The sequence below is a fragment of the Perognathus longimembris genome, chromosome 1, assembly GCF_023159225.1.
Source record: "Perognathus longimembris pacificus isolate PPM17 chromosome 1, ASM2315922v1, whole genome shotgun sequence".
Classification (NCBI taxonomy): Eukaryota; Metazoa; Chordata; class Mammalia; order Rodentia; family Heteromyidae; genus Perognathus; species Perognathus longimembris.
In genome coordinates this window covers 24,137,717-24,160,139 of record NC_063161.1, presented here as the reverse complement: position 1 = coordinate 24,160,139, position 22,423 = coordinate 24,137,717, and the positions used below count along the sequence as shown (strand labels likewise).

The 22,423-nt window shown below is 35.8% G+C and overlaps 1 protein-coding gene across 4 annotated transcripts in view; it reads right to left on the bottom strand.

Annotated features, from left to right (window-relative positions):
- Positions 1-22,423, bottom strand: part of Kitlg (KIT ligand) — a 102,990-nt gene that overhangs the window by 22,436 nt on the left and 58,131 nt on the right. For 2 of the 4 annotated variants that reach the window (XM_048358522.1, XM_048358552.1), the window contains 4 exons: positions 19,704-19,813; positions 18,939-19,006; positions 18,009-18,085; positions 8,317-12,781 (listed from right to left, as the gene is read on the bottom strand). In XM_048358522.1, the coding sequence (XP_048214479.1) occupies positions 18,046-18,085; positions 18,939-19,006; positions 19,704-19,813 (218 nt within the window). In that variant the 3' untranslated portion in view covers positions 8,317-12,781; positions 18,009-18,045. Of the gene's footprint in view, positions 1-8,316; positions 12,782-16,961; positions 17,101-18,008; positions 18,086-18,938; positions 19,007-19,703; positions 19,814-22,423 lie in introns of those variants that run through there. The other 2 variants (XM_048358532.1, XM_048358541.1) reach the window with 2 other exon arrangements.

The following is a 22,423-nucleotide window of genomic DNA, read 5'->3' as shown; positions in this document are numbered from 1 at the left end:
TTTGAGAAGCTATACTAAAAACCATTTTCAGGAGCACACTGAGTCCAGGAAGTCAGTGGGATTCAGAAGAAATAAAATGATAGATATAACAAGAATTGACAGTTACAGAAGTAAATCAAATTACAGATGGGGATTTCATGTGTGACAAAATTGTTATTTTAAACCTGTGTGTGTGAGGGAAAGATCAAAAGTTTAATAGACAAGAGCAAGACAGCTGGCTGTCCGTGTGGATAAAGACCAAGCTGAGTCTGTAGCGTAGAAGCCAAATAAATCCTTGACAAAACAGTAACTTAATTATAACATCAACACTAAGAATAATAAAAGAAGCTATAAAATTAGGGGGAAAAGTGATCAATTGTAATTGAAATTTATGTGTAAGCAATCCTTGCTTACACAACATCTATGTTTTATATAGGGGAAAAATAGAAGAGTTGACTACAGCAAAGACTGCATACAGAAAATTTATATAAACAGGACTATACTGCAGCAATTTTCTAGAAGACATAAAAAAAAAAGAAAAACATGTTTGTTGTGCATGTAATAATGGGCTAATTTACTAGACAAATAAACAATATAAACCAACAAAATAATATTGCTTTGCTTCTGAATGAAAAATTAGGAAAAACTATACAGTCCACAAAGAATCATAAGTAGCCAATAATCATTTATTTCATAATTATGTACTAAAAACATATGCCTGTCATGCTCAACGTATACATGCAAGTCATGTAGGCATTAAGGAATTTGAACTACTAAAGAAGATAAAAGTAAAGTATATGGGAGCTGGGTACTAGTGGTTCACTCCTGTAATCCTAGCTACTCAGGAAGGTGAAAACTGGAGGATCAAAGCTAGAAGCCAATTCAAAAAGAAAAGTCTTCAGATTCTACCTCCAATCAACTATCAAAACATTGAACTGAAGGTATGCTTCAAATAGTAGAGTGCCTGCCATGAGCAGAAAAGCTAAGTGATAGTGTGAGGCCTTGAATTGAAGCTCTGGAAAATGGATGGGGAACGCGTAGCATGTAAAGATTCAGAACTGACCATTGGAATTAATTACACTGAAAATGTAAAAGAGTAGTTTCAAGAGTAATATAAGTGAAAATCTGATTGGGTTCAACATAGATTCCATGTGGAGAATCTAGTAATCCAGGTCTAACAGTGTTAATTGATAAATGTTATTAATCCTCAAGATATGGACCTGTCTCCCAGCCACATCTCTAAAACAAGTATTTCTTGATTTCAAAACATCTTTCTAAATTGGAGTTTTATATGTATGAGTTTTTCCAGTGTTTTAATTTTCATATATTTTTTCTTGGCCTTTTTGTTATCCATCTCATAGGAGCCTGTAATATGTCTGCCATGAGGTTGCAAGACTTTTTTTTTAACACAAAGCATATTGTGACACAAAAATCTCTTTAAAATGCAACCTTTCAAGTATTTAAAATGTTCTGTCAACAACAGAAACCAGGAAAGAAAGCATATGGCAGGTACAAAATTCTCAAGTAATTGAGTGCAAGTACCATGGGGAATGATTTTTGTCCAATGAGATTATGGACTTAATTGATTAAGACACACACTCTATTTCTACATGTTTTGACAAGAAGAAAAATGAAAAAAAAACACCTCAACCTGTTTGCAGCTGTTCTGTGGAAAACATGAAAGGAAAGAAAAGATAATTTACAAACTGCAATAAAATATGTGCAAAATATATTTCTAGCAATAAAGTTGTATAGAAAATATACAGAGAACTCCTAAAATGTAACAGCTAAAAAGAAAAACCCAATTTAAAAGTGGACAAAAGATTTGAATGGAAAAACTCAGCAAAGAAGATGTACAGATGGCAAATAAGCATATGAAAAGATGCTCAATATAGTAATAAAACAGCTCAGTACTGGCATGAGAACAAGTCTGAGTACCAATGGAATAGAACTGAAGACCCAGAAATGAATCTGCATACCTATGGCCACATAATCATTGATAAGGGAGACAAAAACACAGGATAGAAGAACGACATCCTCTTCAACAAAGAGTGCTGGCTGAATTGACTATACACATGCAGAAAACTGAAGTTAGATCCTTATATATCACTCTGCACCAGAATCAATTCCAAATGGATCAAATACCTCAATGAAAAACCAGATACCCTGAAAAGATTACAGGGATGGGATAGAGGAAACACCAAGGCTCCTTGCCACAGGTCAAAACTCCCTAAGTAAAGACCCAGAAACACAATAAGTCAAAGAAAGGCTGGATAAATGAAATTGCATCAAACTGCAGAGTTTCTGCATGGCAAAGGACATAGCTAAAACGATAAACAGAAAGCCCCCCAAAATGGGAGATGATCTTTATTAAATATGCAGCAGACAGTTGCCTCATATCTAAAATTTACTTATCAGTCAAAATATTACCCTCCTCCTCGAAAACAAATCCTCAAACCAACAACAACCCCATGATAAGTGGGCTAAAAACTTAAAGCGAGACTTTTCCAAAGAAGAAATAAGAATGGCCAATAGACACATGAAGAAAGGTTCAACATCTCTGGCCATAAAAGATATGCAAATCAAAGCAAGATTGAGATCCCTCCTCACCCCTGTTAGAATGGCCATTATCAAGAAAACTAATAATAACAGATGTTGACAGGGATGTGGCCAAAAGGGAATGCTACTACACTGTTGGTGGGAGTGTAAACTTGTTCAACCACCCTGGAAGGCAGTATGGAGTTTCCTCAAAAGACTAAAAATAGAACTTATCCATGACCTAGCAATTCCACTTGTAGGCCTTTCCCAAATGGCCATAAACAAGGCCATACTAGAGCTACCAGCACAAAAATGTTCATTGTAGCCTTATCAACCATAGCTAAGTTACGGAATCAACCCAGATGCCCCTCAGTGGATGGATGGAGCAAGAAAATGTATTATATATATGCAACTGAATTCTATGCTTCCATTAGAAAGAATGGCATTACCCCATTCGTCCAGAAATGGAAAGAACTGGGGAAAATTACATGCTGAATTAAGCCAGACCCAAAGTAACATAGACTGCAAGGTTTCCCTTATTTGTAATAACTAGAATATGTCTAGGATAATCTTTGGAGAGGACCACAGTGGCTCAATAGCTATGGGTATATGATCATATAAAATGATGTTTATAGAAATGAACTCCAAGGAATGGAAACGAGAGGTCGTTTTTTAAAAAAAATTGTACCATTTGCAGTTATTTCTTTTTTCTTTCTCCCCCCACCTTTTGGGTCATTCCCTGATGTGACTGTTTTTTTTTCTTCCTTTGTTTTGTGTATAAGTTTATCTGATTTGGGGAAGCAAAGGGGAAATCACAAAAAACGGTGGGATAAAGGGTGAACCAATTCAACAGTGATACTCACTAGAGACTATGTTAACAACGAAATTTACAACTTGGGGGGGGGCAGGAGGGGAAAATGGAGAAAATGAAAGAAAAGAAAACACTGTTTAAAAAGAAATGTACTCATTTCCTTACTTATGTAACTGTAACCCCTCTGTATATCACCTTTACAATACAATTTAAATAAAGAAAAGAAAAGAAACCTGAGAATGTGGCTTAGCAGTAGAGTGCTTGCCTAGCATGCATTAAGCCCTGGGTTTGATTCCTCAGCACCACATAAACAGAAAAGGCCAGAAGTGCACTGTGGCTCAAGAGGTAGAGTGGTAGCCTTGAGCAAAAAGAAGCCTGGGAGCATGCTCAGGCCTGAGTACAAGCCCCAGGATTGGCAAAATTTAATTAATTAATTAATTGAAGCATTATTTGTTATGTGGGATTTGGAAACTGAAAAATTAATGATATAGTATAATTCACCATCAAAATGGCTAAAAACCTACCAACAATAGAAAACAACAACAATAACATTTGCTGGCAAAGATTAGGATCAGTATTACTTTCATTCATTGCTGCTGGAAATGCAAAATGGCACAGCCACTTTGAAAGACAGCTTTACTGTCACTTAGAAATCTAAACATAGTCTTGCCATACAAGCTGCCATTGTTGTTGTAGGTATTTTTCTAAATGATTTAAAAAGTATGTCCACACAACAACTTAAACATCAATACTTAAAACAGTTTCATCAGTATTTATTTATTTTTTCCAGTCCTGGGCCTTGGACTCAGGGCCTGAGCACTGTCCCTGGCTTCTTTTTGCTCAAGGCTAGCACTCTGCTGGGGAATTGAACCCGGGGCTTCATGTATACTCTTGCCACCAGGACATATTCCCAGCCCCATCGGTATTCATTTAAAACTGGAACCAATCATGATATCCTTCATTAGGTGACTGGATAAAAAAACTTCGATATATCCATATAATGGAATATTATTTAATGATAAAGAGAAATGAGCTGCCAAGGAACAAAGACAGATGTATCTCGAATACATATTATAAAATAGGGGAAAACATTTTGAAAAAGTTACTATTAATTTTTTTAATTTCATAATATTCTAGCAGAGGTAAAATCTATAAAGATTTAAAAAATATTCTGGAGTTTCCAGAGTTTCAGGGGAGGAAATAATGAATAATTATAGCCAATTAAACACATTTGTATTATGATACAATAGTAGCTAAGACACATGCATTTTTCAAGCCATGTATTGGGAAGCATAAAATCCATTATGCACAGTTCCTGGCTCCATTAGTGGAGATAAATGGAGTTGTTTGTAAATGTGTGTCATTGGTCCTCTACAGCCTGAGGTCCCACATCCATGAATACAAACAACTTTGGATCAAAAAATATTAAAAAGACTATACTAAACACAGACTTTTTTCTTGTTAATTTCTCATAATACACAAACATTTTTAAATGTTCTAGAGAAGATTTAAAATACAGGAGAGGAAGCAGAGGTTTGTATGTAAATACTACTGACATCTTGTATAAAAGACTTGGGTATCTGGGGATTTGAGTATCAGTGAGGGATTCTGGGACAAATCATATGATAGCAAAGAATGGCTAGTCTGTGTTCCATTTTTCCTAACAAGGGGAATTTTCTGTTTGGGCCAGATTTTAATAACACCAGAATCACCACTTACAGTTTTACACATATAAAACTTGATTGTAAGAGTTTTTCACAAACAGGCTTCAGTGTATTTCGATCCTTGTCTCTCCCCCATTTCCCATCTTCCCTGATGCCAGGTCCAGAGGACAAGTTTGCATCATGAAGCCTTGTCTGACCATGTACTTTTGGGTCATGTCACTCTTGGGAGTTGGCACAGGGGTCAGTACAAGTGTTTTGGGAGTCAATCCCCTCATCAGAATGGCTACTGACAAATGAAAGTGGCTGGAAATTTACAAAAGTGTATTGCTAGGACGCCTCAGAGGAATTATAAAGAACTTGGCAAGGGGAAGAGAGAGAGAGAGAGAGAGAGAGAGGCCTTGACATTTATGTTTCTTTAAAAAAATTATTGTCAAGGTGATGTACAGAGGGGTTACAGTTACATATGTAAGGTAGTGAGTACATTTCTTGTCCAACTTGTTACCTCCATCCTTTTGGAGTTGTACAATTAGTTTACAACATATTGTTGTATTGGTTTGATTTTTACCCTTTGTCTCGCCATTTTGATGTTCCTCTTCCCTTCCCTAATTCAGACAAACATATATACAATACCCAGGCTACCAAAATAAATACAGTGACAATAGGGGCTTAAAGCACAGTGAAGATAACAAAAGAAATTATATGAGAAAAAAAATGAGTCTAAACTGGGTGCTAGTGGCTCATGCTTGTAATCCAAGCTACTCAAGAGGCTGAGATCTGAGGATTACAGTTCAAAGCCAGCCGGCGCAGGGAAGTCCATGAGACTCTTATCTCCAATTAACCACTGAAAAGTCAGAAGTAGAATGATAGCTCCAATGATAGAGTGCTACTCTTGAGCAATAAGACTCAAGGACAGTGCCCAGGTCCTAAAACAAGCACATGCTTGCACGTGCTTGCATGCATGCACACATGTACACATACACACATATTATACCTATACTGACTATATATAAACTTTTTGGTCCTTTTCATTATTCCCTAAACAACACTGTATAGTGACTCTTCATGTATCATTCACAATAAATTTCAGGCATTTGTTTGAAAATAATATGAAATAGGAATGGGTAAGTGGACATAAATGGTAGATAAGAGTACTCAGGAATAAAGTAGGAAAGGTTGGTAACATTTGTAAGGGAATTCATTATATTGTCCTGTCCTGTCTACTGTTGTATGAAGATATTTCAAAATGTCCTTGGTGTGTTTTAAGAAATTAGTTTCCTCAGCCAATGAGATAAGTGAGAATGTCTTAGTAAAAGTCTGTTTCAATGTAACTCCACAAATGGTAATTTTCACTAAATTCGATGCATATACAGGCACAAATGTTGTCTGTGGTGTAATTGAGAAGACTATTAGCGATCTATAAAGGAAAAAAAAGAGTCTTGTGAGCCACACTTGTGGAGCTCAGATTTCATCCTGAGAATAATTTAAACATGATTTAAAGATTTTACCCAGAGAAAAGCACCCCCAGATCTCTCCACAGTAGTGTGATCAACTCATTGAAAACTGACTGAAGGACTGTGGTCAGCTAGGAGGCTGTTGGAATCATCTAGGTTTATATTGGTTAAAGTCTGAAACAGTTTTAGGTAAGGCAGATGATAGAGAAAGGATCAGCAAACTATTCTAAAAGGAAATGGTGGGTGACTACTCATGGTGTTTTAGAGCCGGGATATGTGGTCTCAAGAATTTGGAAAACAGTATGGAGGTTTCTCAAAAAGCTCAATATAGACCTACCCTATGACCCAGCCATACCACTCCTAGGCATCTATCCGGAACAACAGGTCTGAAGATATCAAAAAGACATCTGCACTTCCATGTTTATCGTGGCACAATTCACAATAGCCAAAATATGGAAACACCCAGATGCCCCTCCACAGATGAATGGATCTAAAAAATATGGTACCTATACACAATGGAATACTACATAGCGATTAGGAATGGTGAAATATTGTTATTCGCAGGGAAATGGTCAGAACTTGAACAAATAATGTTGAGTGAGACAAGCCTAGAACACAGAAAACAAAGGGGCATGATCTCCCTGATATATGACTGTTAAGAAAGGGTGACGGAGACAGTAGAAACCAGGTCTGTGAAACCAAAACCTGCTTGTCAAATGGTATTTCCCACAGGATTGGGGCAGCGACCCAACAGTATGTAACTAAAACCAAACAACTACTCAACATACAAAGGTCAAAAATTGACCTCTCAGTGGAATACAATAGACCAAAAGCTATGTATGTACTTCATATAAGACTACTGTCGACATATTGTCTAATATCGACATTACATTTAAAGCCCTAGGTGAATTTTCTTGGGCTTGGCCACGTGGATACTGTATATGTTCTTTATACATTGTGTATTGTATATATGTCTACCTGACCTAGGGAAGGGAAAGAAAAACAGGGTGTAAGATATCACAAGAAATGTACACACTGCCCTACTATTTAACTGTACCCTTTTTACACAACACCTTGTCAAAAAATTTGTGTTCAATTAATAAATAAATTTAAAAAAAAATCAAAAATCAAGTGGGGGCTACCAGGATGGTTATGTACTTCTGAAACCATAATGGTTATTCTTCTTGTTATTTCTTTTTCCAGGAGTAAACATTGCTGTGTACAGTGAGAATACTATCTGTATCCAGTTTACCTACTTGAGGAAGGCCTACTCTGATGTCTATGTCTCTGTATATCTATTGATACAAACCATGCTAAGGATGCACCTTTTCTATTTGATAGAAGCTGGGAATAATATAATTTCGTTCCTTGAACCATCAACATTTGTTTCATTCTTATAATTGTTAGCCTGAAAACAACACCTTTGAGTTTCTTCTGTTCTGTACCTGTTTCTCCTTCTTGTGTCCTAAGCACATTACCTGGAAAGCAGTAACTTCAATATACCTCTTTTTTTTGTGGTGGGGGGGGAGAGGTAATACTAGGGTTTGAATTCATGGCCTCATGTTTGATGGGCAGGTATTCTACGACTTGAACCATGCCCCTCAGCAGGTTATTAAAAATATAGAGAATATTGTGTTATTTCACCTTTATCTTCCATGAGTAAATCTGCATGTTTTAGTGACTGATATACATATTTATTCTACTTAAATAATCTTTTGATGATTTACAGATACTTTTGCCGCCATACGTCAACAAAAAATAGAGTACTGGGGAAAGTTACCATAATAAAATTAATTTTTATCTTCATAAATGTTCATCAATGCTGGGAACATGTGTGACAACTTTAAGAGATCAAATGACAGGGCAACTTTACGAGAGTGCATAAAATTCTTTATTTAGAACAATAAAGTATATGTATATATAATGTAATTTCAAATTCAAACCTGTATAAAAAGGGTCAGGACATATACCTACTTTAAAAAGTACACATACAGTATATACACATACACATCACATTTTACAACCTTTTTATTTAATTAAACTTCAGTCATAATAAAACTATTTAGAATAGTGTTGACATACATCTACATTACAATATCCAAACTCCAATCTATGACTGAACTAGCAGTATATCTGTGCATCCATCTAAACGTCAAATACTTTTCAAGTCCATTGACTTATAAAACAGTGGCAAGTGGACCTTACAATCACACATTAATCCTTACAATATAGGAGAATAGACTACTTTGATTGAAAAATTATATTGAAAAAGTCTTGTAGCTTGGAAATCAAGTGAATGAAAATACTATGGTTCATAGTTTTAAACAACTGTTATCTTAATTTTATTTTCAGAAACATAATAAGAAAGCAGTTGGAAATGGCAGTTACACATTAACAATGCTTGGGAAACATTTGAAGATTATGAATGTCCATTTTCAAATGGATCAGTTCTAAAACAACATCTTGTTATGACATGAAAGTACCATGATTTTACCTGTACAGAGGCATCACAAGACTAGTTAACAGAAAGCAGTAACACCATGAATTGTGCGAGCAAACTCCTTAAGTAAATTTTAATCCAAATGGATATATGTTGAAACCAGTTGCAAAAAGTGATAATATTTCCAACAATATTAATCTGTTCAAAAATAAGTTGGCTTACTTTAAAATTCTTTCTCCCCTTTTCCAATTTTATCTGTAATTTATGAACTACCCTTTCATAAATTGGTCATAAACTATCCTTTGGCACTAGAAAACTGTGTGTCTCATATCTTCTGCTTTGAGTGTTCAATAAAATTAGAACATTTACATGCCCCACTTTGGTGCCTTTCCAAATGTCATGCACAGCTTATGACATTGGTTCCTGACTAAAATGCACTACTAGTTTTTATTCTTCAGAGGTGATCCCGAACATTTATTTAAACTGAGGTAAAAGCCATCTCTTGTGCAAATGGTCCAATTCACTGTACTTGAGACTAAATTTCACTTTTACTAATGGACTCTATTTACATTAGAAACAAAACATCAAGGATTTTTTATGGTCAAGTTGTTTATGCAGAGATCAAAGTTGGATGCTTTGTATGGGGCAATTTCGAGTCTATTTTATCTATTTGTCAGTCACATAGCAACAAGGGCTCATCTCTAAGGAGTGACCCCCTGAATTGCTACACACGTGAATATAAAATTGAGATCCAAGGTGGGACTTGCGGGAGAGGGTGTCATTTGTCAGATGTTGGCAGTGTAGATTCTTCTAGGTTTTGCTAGTAGTCTTGCTCAGCATCCATCCCACTAAGCTAAATTGCCTTTTGAAAGAATATGTTTCTGAAAGCAATAGGTAAAGAATGTCTAGAAGATTCATAACAAGATTAAACCTTGAAATCAAAGTCAACTGCAGAAACACATTGGGAAATAGCCGGAAATTCAGAAAGGACTTTCTGTTTATGTACTACTCAACAGAGTGTCTCAAAAGTATGCTAATGCTCACTGGAAATTTGTTTTAGTTCCTACCAAAAGCAAGTACTTCACTATGGACACAAACTTTTTCATATTAATAATTTTCATGTGTGTAGTCTTTTTTATGTGTATAGGTTACTTGTGCCATTATCTTACTGAAAAAATCAAATTATATATGACTCCTTAAAAATGGCAGTGTGTCAGACCCATTCAGTTATAATAAAATACCCAGAACTTCTTCAATGCCACTGGGTAGTCCCTATTATTAATCACAGAGCTAGTTTTGTGATGAACTTTGTTTCTACCAAAGAGGTACAAAGTTTTCAATATAATTTAGAATCTTCAGACTTCTGAGTTCATTTTAATTAAAAGGCAATTTTGAAACATTACAAAAGAGAACAACCAGATATATAGCATCAATTTAAAAGGTTATTTCATGGTTTATCATCCCTTAATTGATGTAAAAAGATACTATAAACACATAACGAATTAAAATAAGCAGATACATATTTTTCAGTCTGGAAATGGATATGACATAGTTACTCTCGAAGCAGCTAGTGTCCAAAGAAATGTTCAGCATTTTTCTATTGTTCATATACTTTATTGAAGCTTCATGTCTCAAACACACACACACACACACACACACACACACACACATACACACACAAGAAAAAAAAAACCTAGCAAACCATGTAACTCCCAATGAACTAACATACTTAATAGGCAGAACACATCTCCCTTTCCTACTGTGTCAAATTTTATAACCTGTTTAATTTGTTACTTAGTGCTATTAAGACCAAGTCCTTGAGTGTTAAAACACAACTCTGAGAACAATAGGGTATTTACTGTACTTCCAAGTTCAGTAAATAGCCTTTTCATAGGCCTTAACAAATTGAAACCACTGCATAAATAAATCAAGAAGTATTAATATTCATAATCTCTACACACTTACACATATGACTCATGTTAACCTATGCCTATGTTCTTCCATACAAGCATTGCCACACACTCAGATAGGTCCTTTCAGAAATTAAAATGATCGCTTAATTTTATTAAAAATCATGATGTGTTTGAGAGTTTGAACACGTTGATAAAGCTCCTCTCTGCCCAGGACTGTATCTTAGAGAAAATGTTGATGCCTGAGGAACCACAGCACTTTAGAGAGGAAAAGGACCATAGAAATCACATCTGCTCTCTTTGGTATAAAAAGAGCAAAGGCCACATATGGGAGGTGTACTTGGATTAGCTTTGAATATAAACTAAAATCCAACTATACTAGAACTTCTTGGATTTTTTTTTTAATCAACAAAAAGGTAACAGTTTTCATGCCATATTTGAAAAAGTACACTGAAAAATGTCTTATAGGTAGAGTGCATGGTTAATGATGTCTCAGGATGAAGTCAAAATGAAAAGTTTTAGATTATTTTATATATTTGTTCATGACATGGTCAAAATGCTTTCAAAGTGAGAAGCAAAGAAAAGTTGTTCTTTGACTGGCTAGGTGTTCATTTGATTATAAAAAATGGTATGGGGAATTCACCTCCGGTCTTATAGAGTCTAGCTTAAAAGCATGATGTCCATCTTAGAAATTCCTGTCAAATTGACTCAATATGGCAAATGCTGTCACACATTTTAGATAGCAAACGGACATGCATAACTACATAAAGCTCTCTTTTCATTTTTAATTCATAAACCTTAATGAATATAGACTGCCTGATTTTGTTTTAAATAAATGGTTCCTTTAAACAGATACTGGTGGTTATACTATAAATAACTAAAGTCTCCTGATTCTTTGCATTCTTATAAAAATCCAAGTAACCTAGTTTCCAACACCCATTACAGCATGTGGGTTCAGTTTTCTAACCTTAGACACTAAATATCATCTTTTTTTTTTAACTCTCTCCCATGATGGAAATTAAATTTGGGACCTTCATAGATTCAGCATTCTCTCTCAAGTCCAATTTCCTGAACTCTATAATAGTTCTAGAATATAAAGATGTCCTATTATGGTTTGCAAACATGATGTATATACTCTAAAGTGGTCAAGGAGAAATGCCAACTTCACCAGTGGAGCCAAATGTCCCTGGAGCACATTCTTCTGCTGGCCAGTGTTTATAGCTCAATCCTGAGATGACTCTTTTGAGAGTCTTCCCTATATCAAATCATTACATTTCCAATTCAGTACTGTATCCCCTGCCTGGGTAAAACCAACTAGCCATGTTCCTTGTTCTAGTGAGATATGGCTGTTCATGGTCTACACCAGGACGATTCCAAAATCAAACTCCTCTCCTTAATCAGCAACTAGACAGCTGATCTGCCAGCTCCACACCAAGTTCTTATTTCTCTCCACCCCATGATGCTATAGAGTTTTTTATTTAAAAATTGTTTTCTAGATCCCTTTGAGAAAAAAGTCATTCCCCCCACTATGCAGGCTGAAATCTACTTGCAGAGACCAGGCTAACTACAGGCTGCAGGCTGTAAATGAAGTGTAAAGCATTGTGGCTTTTCAGCACTTAGACATTTCAGGAGCCATGCAAATGTGTGTGTGTGTGTGTGTGTGTGTGTGTGTGTGTGTGTGTGTGTGTGTGTACTGGGAAAATGGGTTTTTTCTCCCATCATGACTTGCAAGTCTTGGAAGAGACCAGAGGATACCCCCCACCCCCACCAGGTCCTTCAAACAGAGTCCTGCTCCTTGCAAATTCTTCTTTATAGATGATTAATTTCAGGCCAGTTTCACAGTAAAACACTCTGTTCCAATTTCAGAATCATCCATATAATGTCATGGGTAGCAAGAACAGATAAAGATGAGGTCTGTCACTTCAGACAGAATAGGAATTTGTCTTAACGCTGCTTCATTTATGAAGCAAACATGAACTGTTACCAGCCTAGAGAGAAAAGGAAAAAATAGAGAGACAAAGAGATTATGGTAGGTCCACTTTCTACCTTCTTTTCATTCTCAATAGCTGAATTCATCCTGAAACAGATTTACATGTAGACTCTGCTTATCCTAAATGAGCTAGGTATTTTCTTTCTTTTTTTTTTTTTTGGCCAGTCCTGGGCCTTGGACTCAGGGCCTGAGCACTGTCCCTGGCTTCTTCCCGCTCAAGGCTAGCACTCTGCCACTTGAGCCACAGCGCCACTTCTGGCCGTTTTCTGTATATGTGGTGCTGGGGAATCGAACCTAGGGCCTCGTGTATCTGAGGCAGGCACTCTTGCCACTAGGCTATATCCCCAGCCCTATTTTCTTTCTTAGTTGTGATGATCAGCCTATGTCTGTGATCTCCCTGGAAACACGGAACAGCTCAGATGGTTTTTCTGAAGGCCCATTTTCTGACTCCTCTCATTAGAATGTAAGCGCCCCGAAGAAGCTTCGAACCCCAGTATCACCAAGGAAGGGTGGGGAGGATGGAGAATAAAGCATAGCAATAATAAACAAGCAAATAGGAATGGCTGAAAGAAAAGGGTTCTGTTTTCGAATCATGACTAATTTGAAATTATTGGCTTATTTATACGTAGAAAAACAAGATTAAATATAGAATAAAATAAGCTTGAAGGCTGACAACTGTTTTTCCATAGGGAAAAAAAATGACAATTTTTATAATGATGTCCTCATGTAATACCATCTACTGTAATAAGCAAGATGAGTATTGTTTGATCCCTCATTATACTGTGATGTGTCACTTAGTGATAGGAAAACATCTGAGAAATGAGTCTCTGGGTGATTCTATTGGGTAAACTTTATCAAGTACCTTCCCAAACCTAAATGACACAGCTTGCTCCCCACCTAGACCATATTATAGTCATATGAGACCATTGTGGCACATGTAGTACACTGGTGACTGAAACATAGCTATGTATCATGGGACTGTATATGATGAAAAATAGGGGTGGAATGACATTCACTAACTCACCTAGGATCCTATAACTAGTTAAGTTGTAAAGCCAAGGTTTGCACTCAGGTCTCACCTGTTCTATTCCTTTACATTGAGGGGTTGCTCAGAAACAAAATTCTCAAGCTTCTGAATTTTTTAGGAAGTACCTCATCAACTGTTAGAGACCTGGACAATGAGTAACTTGACCATTCCAAAATGTTATGCATCCAAATGTGCAAGCTTCACTTGAGGTGGTCCTTATTGTAATTCTAAGGTCAATTTATATCATAGCTCAAATTTATAGGGAAATTTTAGTTTGTGTGGTTTTTTTTCCAAAATAGTTTTCCTTTTTTATCCCCCTCTCTTCATGCCCAACTGACATAAGAATTATTTTCTACACTTACCATGTTCTATTAAGTCAAGAAAATAGTAAGTCTTAAGATTTTATAAATTGCTCTCAAATTGCAAATTTGTGGTTTTTAGCCCAACTCTTCTCTGCAATTCCAGTTCACATATTTGGTCACTGATCAAACTTAAAAATTTTATTATATTTTAAATTATTTTCCATGTGTCTTATTTCTTTTTTTTTTTCTATAAGCGATTTGAGGACACCACTCAGTGGTGTGAAGTTTTTGTGCCACTAATATACCTACAAGAGTTTACTAGAATCACATTTTAAAAAAAGAATAAAGAGCAATATTTCCCCATAATACTCTAACATAAGTGAAGCTTCTAATGTAACTTATTTCTATTTTATTTCTTTCATTTAAGCTGTGCCACACACAACCCAACACAAAGTGTTATACAACACAAAGGTAGTTGGCACCAGATAAAGCACAAAGCACATTTTTAACTTTTCCTGTAAATGTTGTCATGTTTAGTGTTGAACAAACCTTGATATACATTATTTTCTTAGAAGCAACGTTTTAATTTTTTCTTGTTCATTATTTAATTCCTTTCAACATTTTCTCTTATGGTAGTATACCTTTTTCATGTTTTTATTTTTTTTCCAAATTATAGACTATTTCCTTTGGAGAGTTAAGTATTGTGCATATTTTCTATGCTTCTCTTCCAATATTGGTCATGATTTAATTTGCTTTAGATGAACCTTCCATTGTAGGATAGAATCCATGCCAGAGACTAGATCAGTTCTCTTCTTTACCCTTTGCTGTTAAGCAAGAAAGTGATTGTAATCCAATTTACATATATATGTATATATATATATATATGCATATATGTCCTCATGTAATACCATCTCATGTAATAAGCAAGATGAGTATTTCTACCTTGGTACTTTTTTGTTTTATTTATTCCTCTTTTATTTTTAGGATATCTTCTTATACCATATTATATTTTGTACAACAAAACCTTTCCCTCTCAAAAAAGAATATACTTCTTAGAGAGGTGTTAGCTGTATGATTTAGTTCTATTTTCTTTTTTAGTATGGGGAGTTGAACCTAGGGCCTTATACATGCTAGGCAAGTAGCTACCACTGAGCTATTTCCTCAGCTATTTATTATTATTACTATTATTAATCTATCATGAGAGTCTTGCTAAGTTTTTCAGACTGGCCTTGAGCTTTCAATCCTCCTGTCTCAGCCCCCCAAATAGCTACAATTACTAGTATGTACTGCCCCATCTAGTCCTTTGCAGGGCTCTATGTACTCATATGTATACTCAAAATTGTATTTTCATCTCTATTGACTTTATACTATTGCAATTCTTACACTATTGCAATTCTCTGAGTAAGACTGTTTATTCTGATTTGAGGACAATCTTAATGAATCATCTCTTCATTTATTCAACAAATATTTATCCCATTGCTTATAGGTGCAAAGTATAAGTAAGGTAGTTGGACTGCTTTCAAAAATTAAATTAAATGCAGGGCTGGGATGTAACTCAGTAGCAAAGCACTTGCCTAGCAAGTGCAACATCCTAGGTTTGATCCCCAGTACCAAAAAAGAAAAGACAAAAAAAATTAAATACAGAATAAGCACTGTCCTCTTAGAACTCATAGTTTCTATACTCATATATAACTAAACATGGTAATGCCCTACCAGGTTTATATAAAATGTAGTTAGAGGACCACAAATAGAGATTAGTTTAATGGGAAGTTGGATTTGGGAGACGGTGGTAGCTGCACTGAGTCTTGCCAAGACTTTGCAGAAGTGATAAATGAGGTTTTCTAGGAAGGAGAATTAGTCACTGACTTCGTCATTCATCAGCTATCCCACCATCTAGCTCACAATGACTGCTCAATGATTTCATTTCTGAACTATTCTGGGCTTCTTTTTTCTGTCTTATTTGACTCATCTTATGTATAAGTAATATTTCATACTTTTGTAATATTAAATTAATGGTAGGCTTCCTATGTGACCATAAGCCACTTGGCTATCCCATTGACCAGAACTAGCAAATTAAACACATTCACATATACAGAGATACATTGTAAAAAAAAAATTCTTTTGCTTTCTGAAGAACTCTCATCACTTTCACTTTTATTTAGGCCTTATTCACTCACTTAGTCTCTCATTCAACAAACATTTATTAAAAGTCAACATTGCCGTAGCAATAAGTTCCATGTTGGGGATACAGCAGGAACCAGACAATCCAAGCTCCTGTATTTGCATGTTACCCAGCTAGTAGAAATATTCGTAAGCTGTTTGACTATAGTTGCTTTAAAATGCCAACTTTTCCCCTCCTAAACAAGTATCCTGGGTTTCCCCATCTTAATCCGTTCTCCAAATGTCACAAGACAAATACCACAACTAAAACCACAGGATTGAAGACTTGTGTGCCAAAACAAGATCCCAGCTATACAACCCTGAGCCAACAATCAGGTTATTTCTTGAGTTTTTTAGATGCAATTAATATTTAATGCATGCTTTGTGGATGCCTAACATGAGGGAATTAAATGGCAGCAAGGGAAGCAACATGAAGGCTTGTGTTGATGTTAAGGCAGGAGAAATAAGTTTCTAGGAATAAAAACGATGTCAGTGTGGGAAGTATTATTCCAGAAAATAAAAAGAGTTAAATGCAGCTCTACCCATTTACCTTTATTGGACAGGAAAACTGAGCTTAGTTAGAAGCCAGAATAGAAACAGAAAAGAGAAGTTTTACAAGTGTTCCAGACATGATAAAGAACCAGGTGAAGGAATGATTTCATCATGACGTGTCAGGTTATCAAGAAATCTTTTTCTTTTAAATACCAACAAAAGTGAATTGCTACAGCAAGAGGCAAAAGACTCTATGACCCAGGTTCCCTAGGGAAGTTTCAATCTGGAGATAATTTTAGAATCTGGGACAGAAATGAATGCTGGGATGACAGTGACCTATTAGAAAAAGGGAGAAATTGTATCAGTAGTAAATGAAGACAGTAAATGACCTTCAAATATTAGTGCGCACAGAAAGAATTGTGGGCTTAGTTAGGAGAAGGAACCTTCCTACCCGTCTATGTTAAGTACAACCGGGACTCAAGGAGCAGCTCGAAAACTGAAAACCAGGAAGCAGAAGTAAGAATAGGGAGAGCATGACTCTGGAGAGAATCAGATTAATCCCCTTCTGGGTTTCTCCAACAGGTCTGAGCTCATGAACGCCTGTCTTTTCTGGTTAGGTCTTACTCTCCTTTCTCTCACTGTCCTTCTCAAACCACACAGTTACTGCAAGTATCTGTCACTAGTTTATACATTCACCAAGTCCCCTCTCTACACTGTGAGGAGCGCTTCTCAGGAAAGTAGTACTTTGGCCTTCGCAATTTTACTCCCATGCTTTTAAAGATACTCTGATGTTTTCCTCCTTTTCCTTCAAATGGCAGAGAAACATTTTGGTTTTCTACTTTTCAGCATCTACCAAGTCGAGTACTATGTTCTTGTGATAGTCACACCTAAAACTAACTTGATTTTAGTCACTTTTATTCACTTAACATTTATTTTCCTTCTAGTTCTTTCTATTTCTTTCATTTTCCAACCTCAAAAATCATACCAAATTAAAAAAGAACCATTAATTCTTTATATAGATCTCACTCAAGATGAATCCACTAATCAGGAGTAACCCTGGCTTGTTTTTCAAAACTTGAGAATAAGCTAAGCAGATAGGCACCTTTTAATTATGTAACAGCTTCAGTTAACATTCTGTCATCTACTTGATTCAGGACATAAAAATGAAGTTTGTTACTAAAATTTGGCCTTCTAAGATATTATGTAGTTCTTACTATTTCAGCTTGACTTCTAAAAAAACTTACCAATGTATGAAGGTAACAGTGTTGATACAAGCCACAGTTACACTTCTTGAAACTCTCTGTCTTTTTCTTGCAACATACTGAAAAACAAGAGAAATGCTGATTTGCTTTTGGACAGAGATTTTCAAGTACACTATGGTTTAGACATTGTATAAGGCTGGGTTTTTGTTTCCTGTAAATATGGTAGCAAAAGTGTATTAAATTGAGTTGAAGCTTACCTTCATTGTCTTTCTAAGTCGTTAAAAAATTCTCTCTGTATGTACTAAAATGCTTGTATGCATTTAGTGTGTGTATATTTATATAGACAGGCATGACAGGAAAGAAACAACACATTAAAAAGGATAACCAAATTTAAATGAAAACTTTAGTGCTGGGGTAAGGTGGTGTAAGGTGGACAAGTTATCTCTTGAGCTCTAGTAAACTGAAAATTATCTTCAAACAATGTATTTAGCTTTGAAGAAAATAGCATATTGAAGGCAGTGAAAACCAGAATGAAGTAAAAAATGTATTACTGATAGAAGAGAAAGCATTTTTGAGAAGGAAATGACTTTGTGTTCAAAGGTTAAAGGAGGGCTATAGCAGAGATTACATTTAAAAAGGCTAAATAATAGACGCTGGCAGTAACTCAGCCAACAGTTATACAGACATGGCTAAAGATGACTTGTGCCAAACATAAGGAATTAGATGTCTTCATAATAGTGTAGAAAGAGAGGGAAGCAAATCTACTTTCAGAGACACAGATGTGAAGGTATTTGACACAGTGATCTAGGACTGAAGAAACAGTCAAAGGTCAGAATATGAAATTTGGGATACACTGTTTGGGAGCTGTATCATAAGTGACCAATGTTCTTAAAGCATTAAGAAAATTCACATGTACAATACAAGCAACAGCACTGTCAAACCTACTTATGGACATTTAGCAAAGTAAAATACCTTATCTCATTATCCTCTTCATTAATCTGTATATTTTCAGCTGCTCTTGTAAGATTTGGTTGTTTCTTCTGTGAAAAGAGAATAATGGTTCATGTTGCGAAAATGGCTGGTCTAGTCTTTAAGACGTTAGCTTAAATCTTCAATGTCATTTCACTCCAACACGTTTTTCTCAGCATACAAAACAGTTTTGCAATAAAAAGACTATGAAAAGCACATGTGTTATCAACTCCACATTTTGAAGATGTTGGGGATGAAAAAGTAAAAAGGAAACTGTCAATTTTAAACAGCAATTAAATTCAAGACATTTCTAAAAGCTGAGTCACAATGATTTAGCACATTAAAAAAATGTAAGACAGGCTTCACCAGAACAAAAGAAGAGAAATTCAAAATAGCAGTAATACAAATGGTATCTCTATTTGGCTTTTAAGTACCTCACATGGTTTTCAGCAGATTTTCTTCCTTTTTATAGTTAATTCAGTGCTATTAAATGTTGGATGTGCATTTTCTGGGTTATCGCCAAAGCATAATGCTAAAAATTGCTAAAGCAAAATTCTCTGATAGCATAATGAAAAATGGTGGAAACTTTTCTAATATTGTAATTTTGTTGAGACTAAAAGTTAAAGTAAATGTCATTGTTTTCTCACCTGGATCTTGTCTTGGAAAGTGGAAATTTGTTAAGTGTACAGGTGTATATAGCATGAACTAATAAGTATGTGAAGTTGATCAAGAGTAGAAAAAAATACTAACCAGAATAGCCGAACTCACCTTCCAGTACAAAGCTCCAAAAGCAAAGCCAATTACAAGAGAGAAAAATGCTGGCAAGGCCATGGCTGCCCATTGTAGATCAGAGTCTCCAGTGGAATTGTCAGCCTTGCCTGCAATGGAAGAAAGAGTACAGTGAATGAGCCTCAGAGGCTTTCCTCTTACTCTGTGTTTGTTCCCAACTGTTCCATAATGTATTCTTGGCCTAAATCTGCTCAACATATTGCAAAAGGCTGATTTTTCTGCTGAGTATTATTTGTACAAGGCAATAAATCTACATAATTTCCAGAAAATGAATACATGGTTAAAAAACAACAACTCACAGATAGAACAATAGGACTTGGTAAAGATTCATGCATGTGGGGGCTGGGAATATGGCCTAGGGGCAAGAGTGCTTGCCTCATATACATGAGGCCCTGGGTTCAATTCCCCAGCACAACATATACAGAAAATGGCCAGAAGTGGCGCTGTGGCTCAAGTGGCAGAGTGCTAGCCTTGAGCAAAAAGAAGCCAGGGACAGTGCTCAGGCCCTGAGTACAAGCCCAGGACTGGCCAAAAAATAAAAAATAAACAAAAAAAAAGATTCATGCATGTACAGCATGGATTTGGCATATTCCTGGAGTGGTAGAACACGATTTCTACTATCAAACAAATCTCTCTTTTATGTATTTGTCTTCTAATATCTTTTGACTTTTGCATTCTGAACATCTTGACACCCTCCCACCCAATTTTAAAGATAGCACTAATAATCTGGATCAGGGCCATTTGCATTCATGCAGGTTTGGCCTTATACAAATATTAAATTAGTGTGCACTTCAGGTATAGTACTTTCAGGTGCCCCATACTTAGAATCCTGCTTTCTTGTTTCTTCATCTCTCCAATACACAATTATTAGATACCAGGTAGTGCAAACAACTGTTCTGTGAAATATGAATCTAAAACTCTTACTTTGTACATGAGAATGCTTGACATTGTTTCATGCTAAAAGATAGCTATAGGCACCAGTTTCATTGTACCCTAGTGAAGTCTAAATGAACAATTTTGTGAGCAAGAAACAATTGGAATTGGCTTTCAATACCAAAATGACCCAAATTAAACAAAATATATTTCCTTCAAGAGTCTCTTCTAACATGAAACTTAAGAGCTGAGGCCTGGCTCAGGTGGTACAGTGCCAGCAAAGCAAGCCACCAAATGAACATGAGGTCCTGAGTCCAAACCCCAAAACCACCCTCCACCAAACAAAAAGGAAAAAGAAACAACAAAGGTATGGAAGAACCAACACGGAATTATTTAAACAGCTTTCTAGGTGTCTCTGTACAAAGAGCAAACTTTGTTTCTTGGAAACATTGATGAATATTTGACATTTTGCAAAAGTTAAATTTATAGGTTTTTTGAAGAAATTATTATTTGCCAACAATAATCTGCTCAAGGTAAAGGGACTGCTTTTGTCTAATCTTACCAGACGATTTGGCTTACAGGATGGTGTACAATTAACTATTTAAAATCAAGCATACCTAAAGTGGCTGTCAGGAAAGGACATATATACTGAGTATGCATCAACATTCACAAGGGAAAAGTAAACTCACAGATTTACCATAAGAAATATGAAACAGATATGATCTACTATAGTAAGAAGAGAAATTGTACATACTCCCAACATATGTAAACAAGGATTTCCTAATTCTGTGAATCCTATGTTTCCCAAGAGAATCTAAGTGTGTGTGTGTGTGTGTGTGTGTGTGTGTGTGTGTGTGTGTGTTGGAAGGGAGGTAATAGCAAAGGAAGAAGATTATAAAAAGGCAAGGTTTAGAAAACGAGCTATGGAAAATATGGTCATCACTTACATAATCATGTATTTTCATATATAGAATATGTATAATATATTATATATATTTAACAATTACATGGAGCGGTCAGAGGTATCCCAAAGTCATAAAAGTGCTATCTTTTAAAAAATAGATTTGGAGTTATAAGCAATCTCTATTATTTTAGGAATTTAATCAAAAGTTGTAAATGAATAAATTGGCTGTTGATGTTTGTATTCTTTTTGATGGATAACTTGTTAGGTGATTTGACTCTCACAGTCCATAAGGCTTGCGCATTGTCACTACTTTTTGACTGTCTCACGATTATGAGAACAGACTAGTAAAGGTCTGGAATCTAAGATTCAGCAGCAGCCCTCATGCAGGAGAAAGGAAGGGACAAGGAAAGAGACTGCCCTGAACGTCACCTTCTACAGAGGCTAATGTTACATCTGTTGACATACACTTTCAAATGATGTGTGGAAAACAGAACCTGAAGGAATTCCAATGCTCTCACTACAAGAAGGATCCAGAGACGGTGTTTTAGGACTTGGCTAGGATTGTAGAGTTGGGTTATTTGAAAAGGGAAGGGAGTTGTGTAAAGAACTACCACAAATCCCCAGACAAGTCTCCTTAAGCTACTGAACAAATAAGCTTGTACACACACAAGGAATTATCCCAAAACCTGGGAGGAACACAACTCCCAGGAAGCAATGACCTTAGCAGACACCCATGGAGAGAGCTGTCAAAGAAATTCTCACAAGCAAGATGGTTGATATTTTTTCAGCACTCTTGAAATGTCACAAAAATTCTATGCCTCAAGAGTAAGGCTATGCTCTCCCTGTCCCCAAGTAAATTAAGAAACAAGACATGAGAAAAAGCACAGCTCATCTACCAGTAAGTAAACCTCTAACCTTTAAG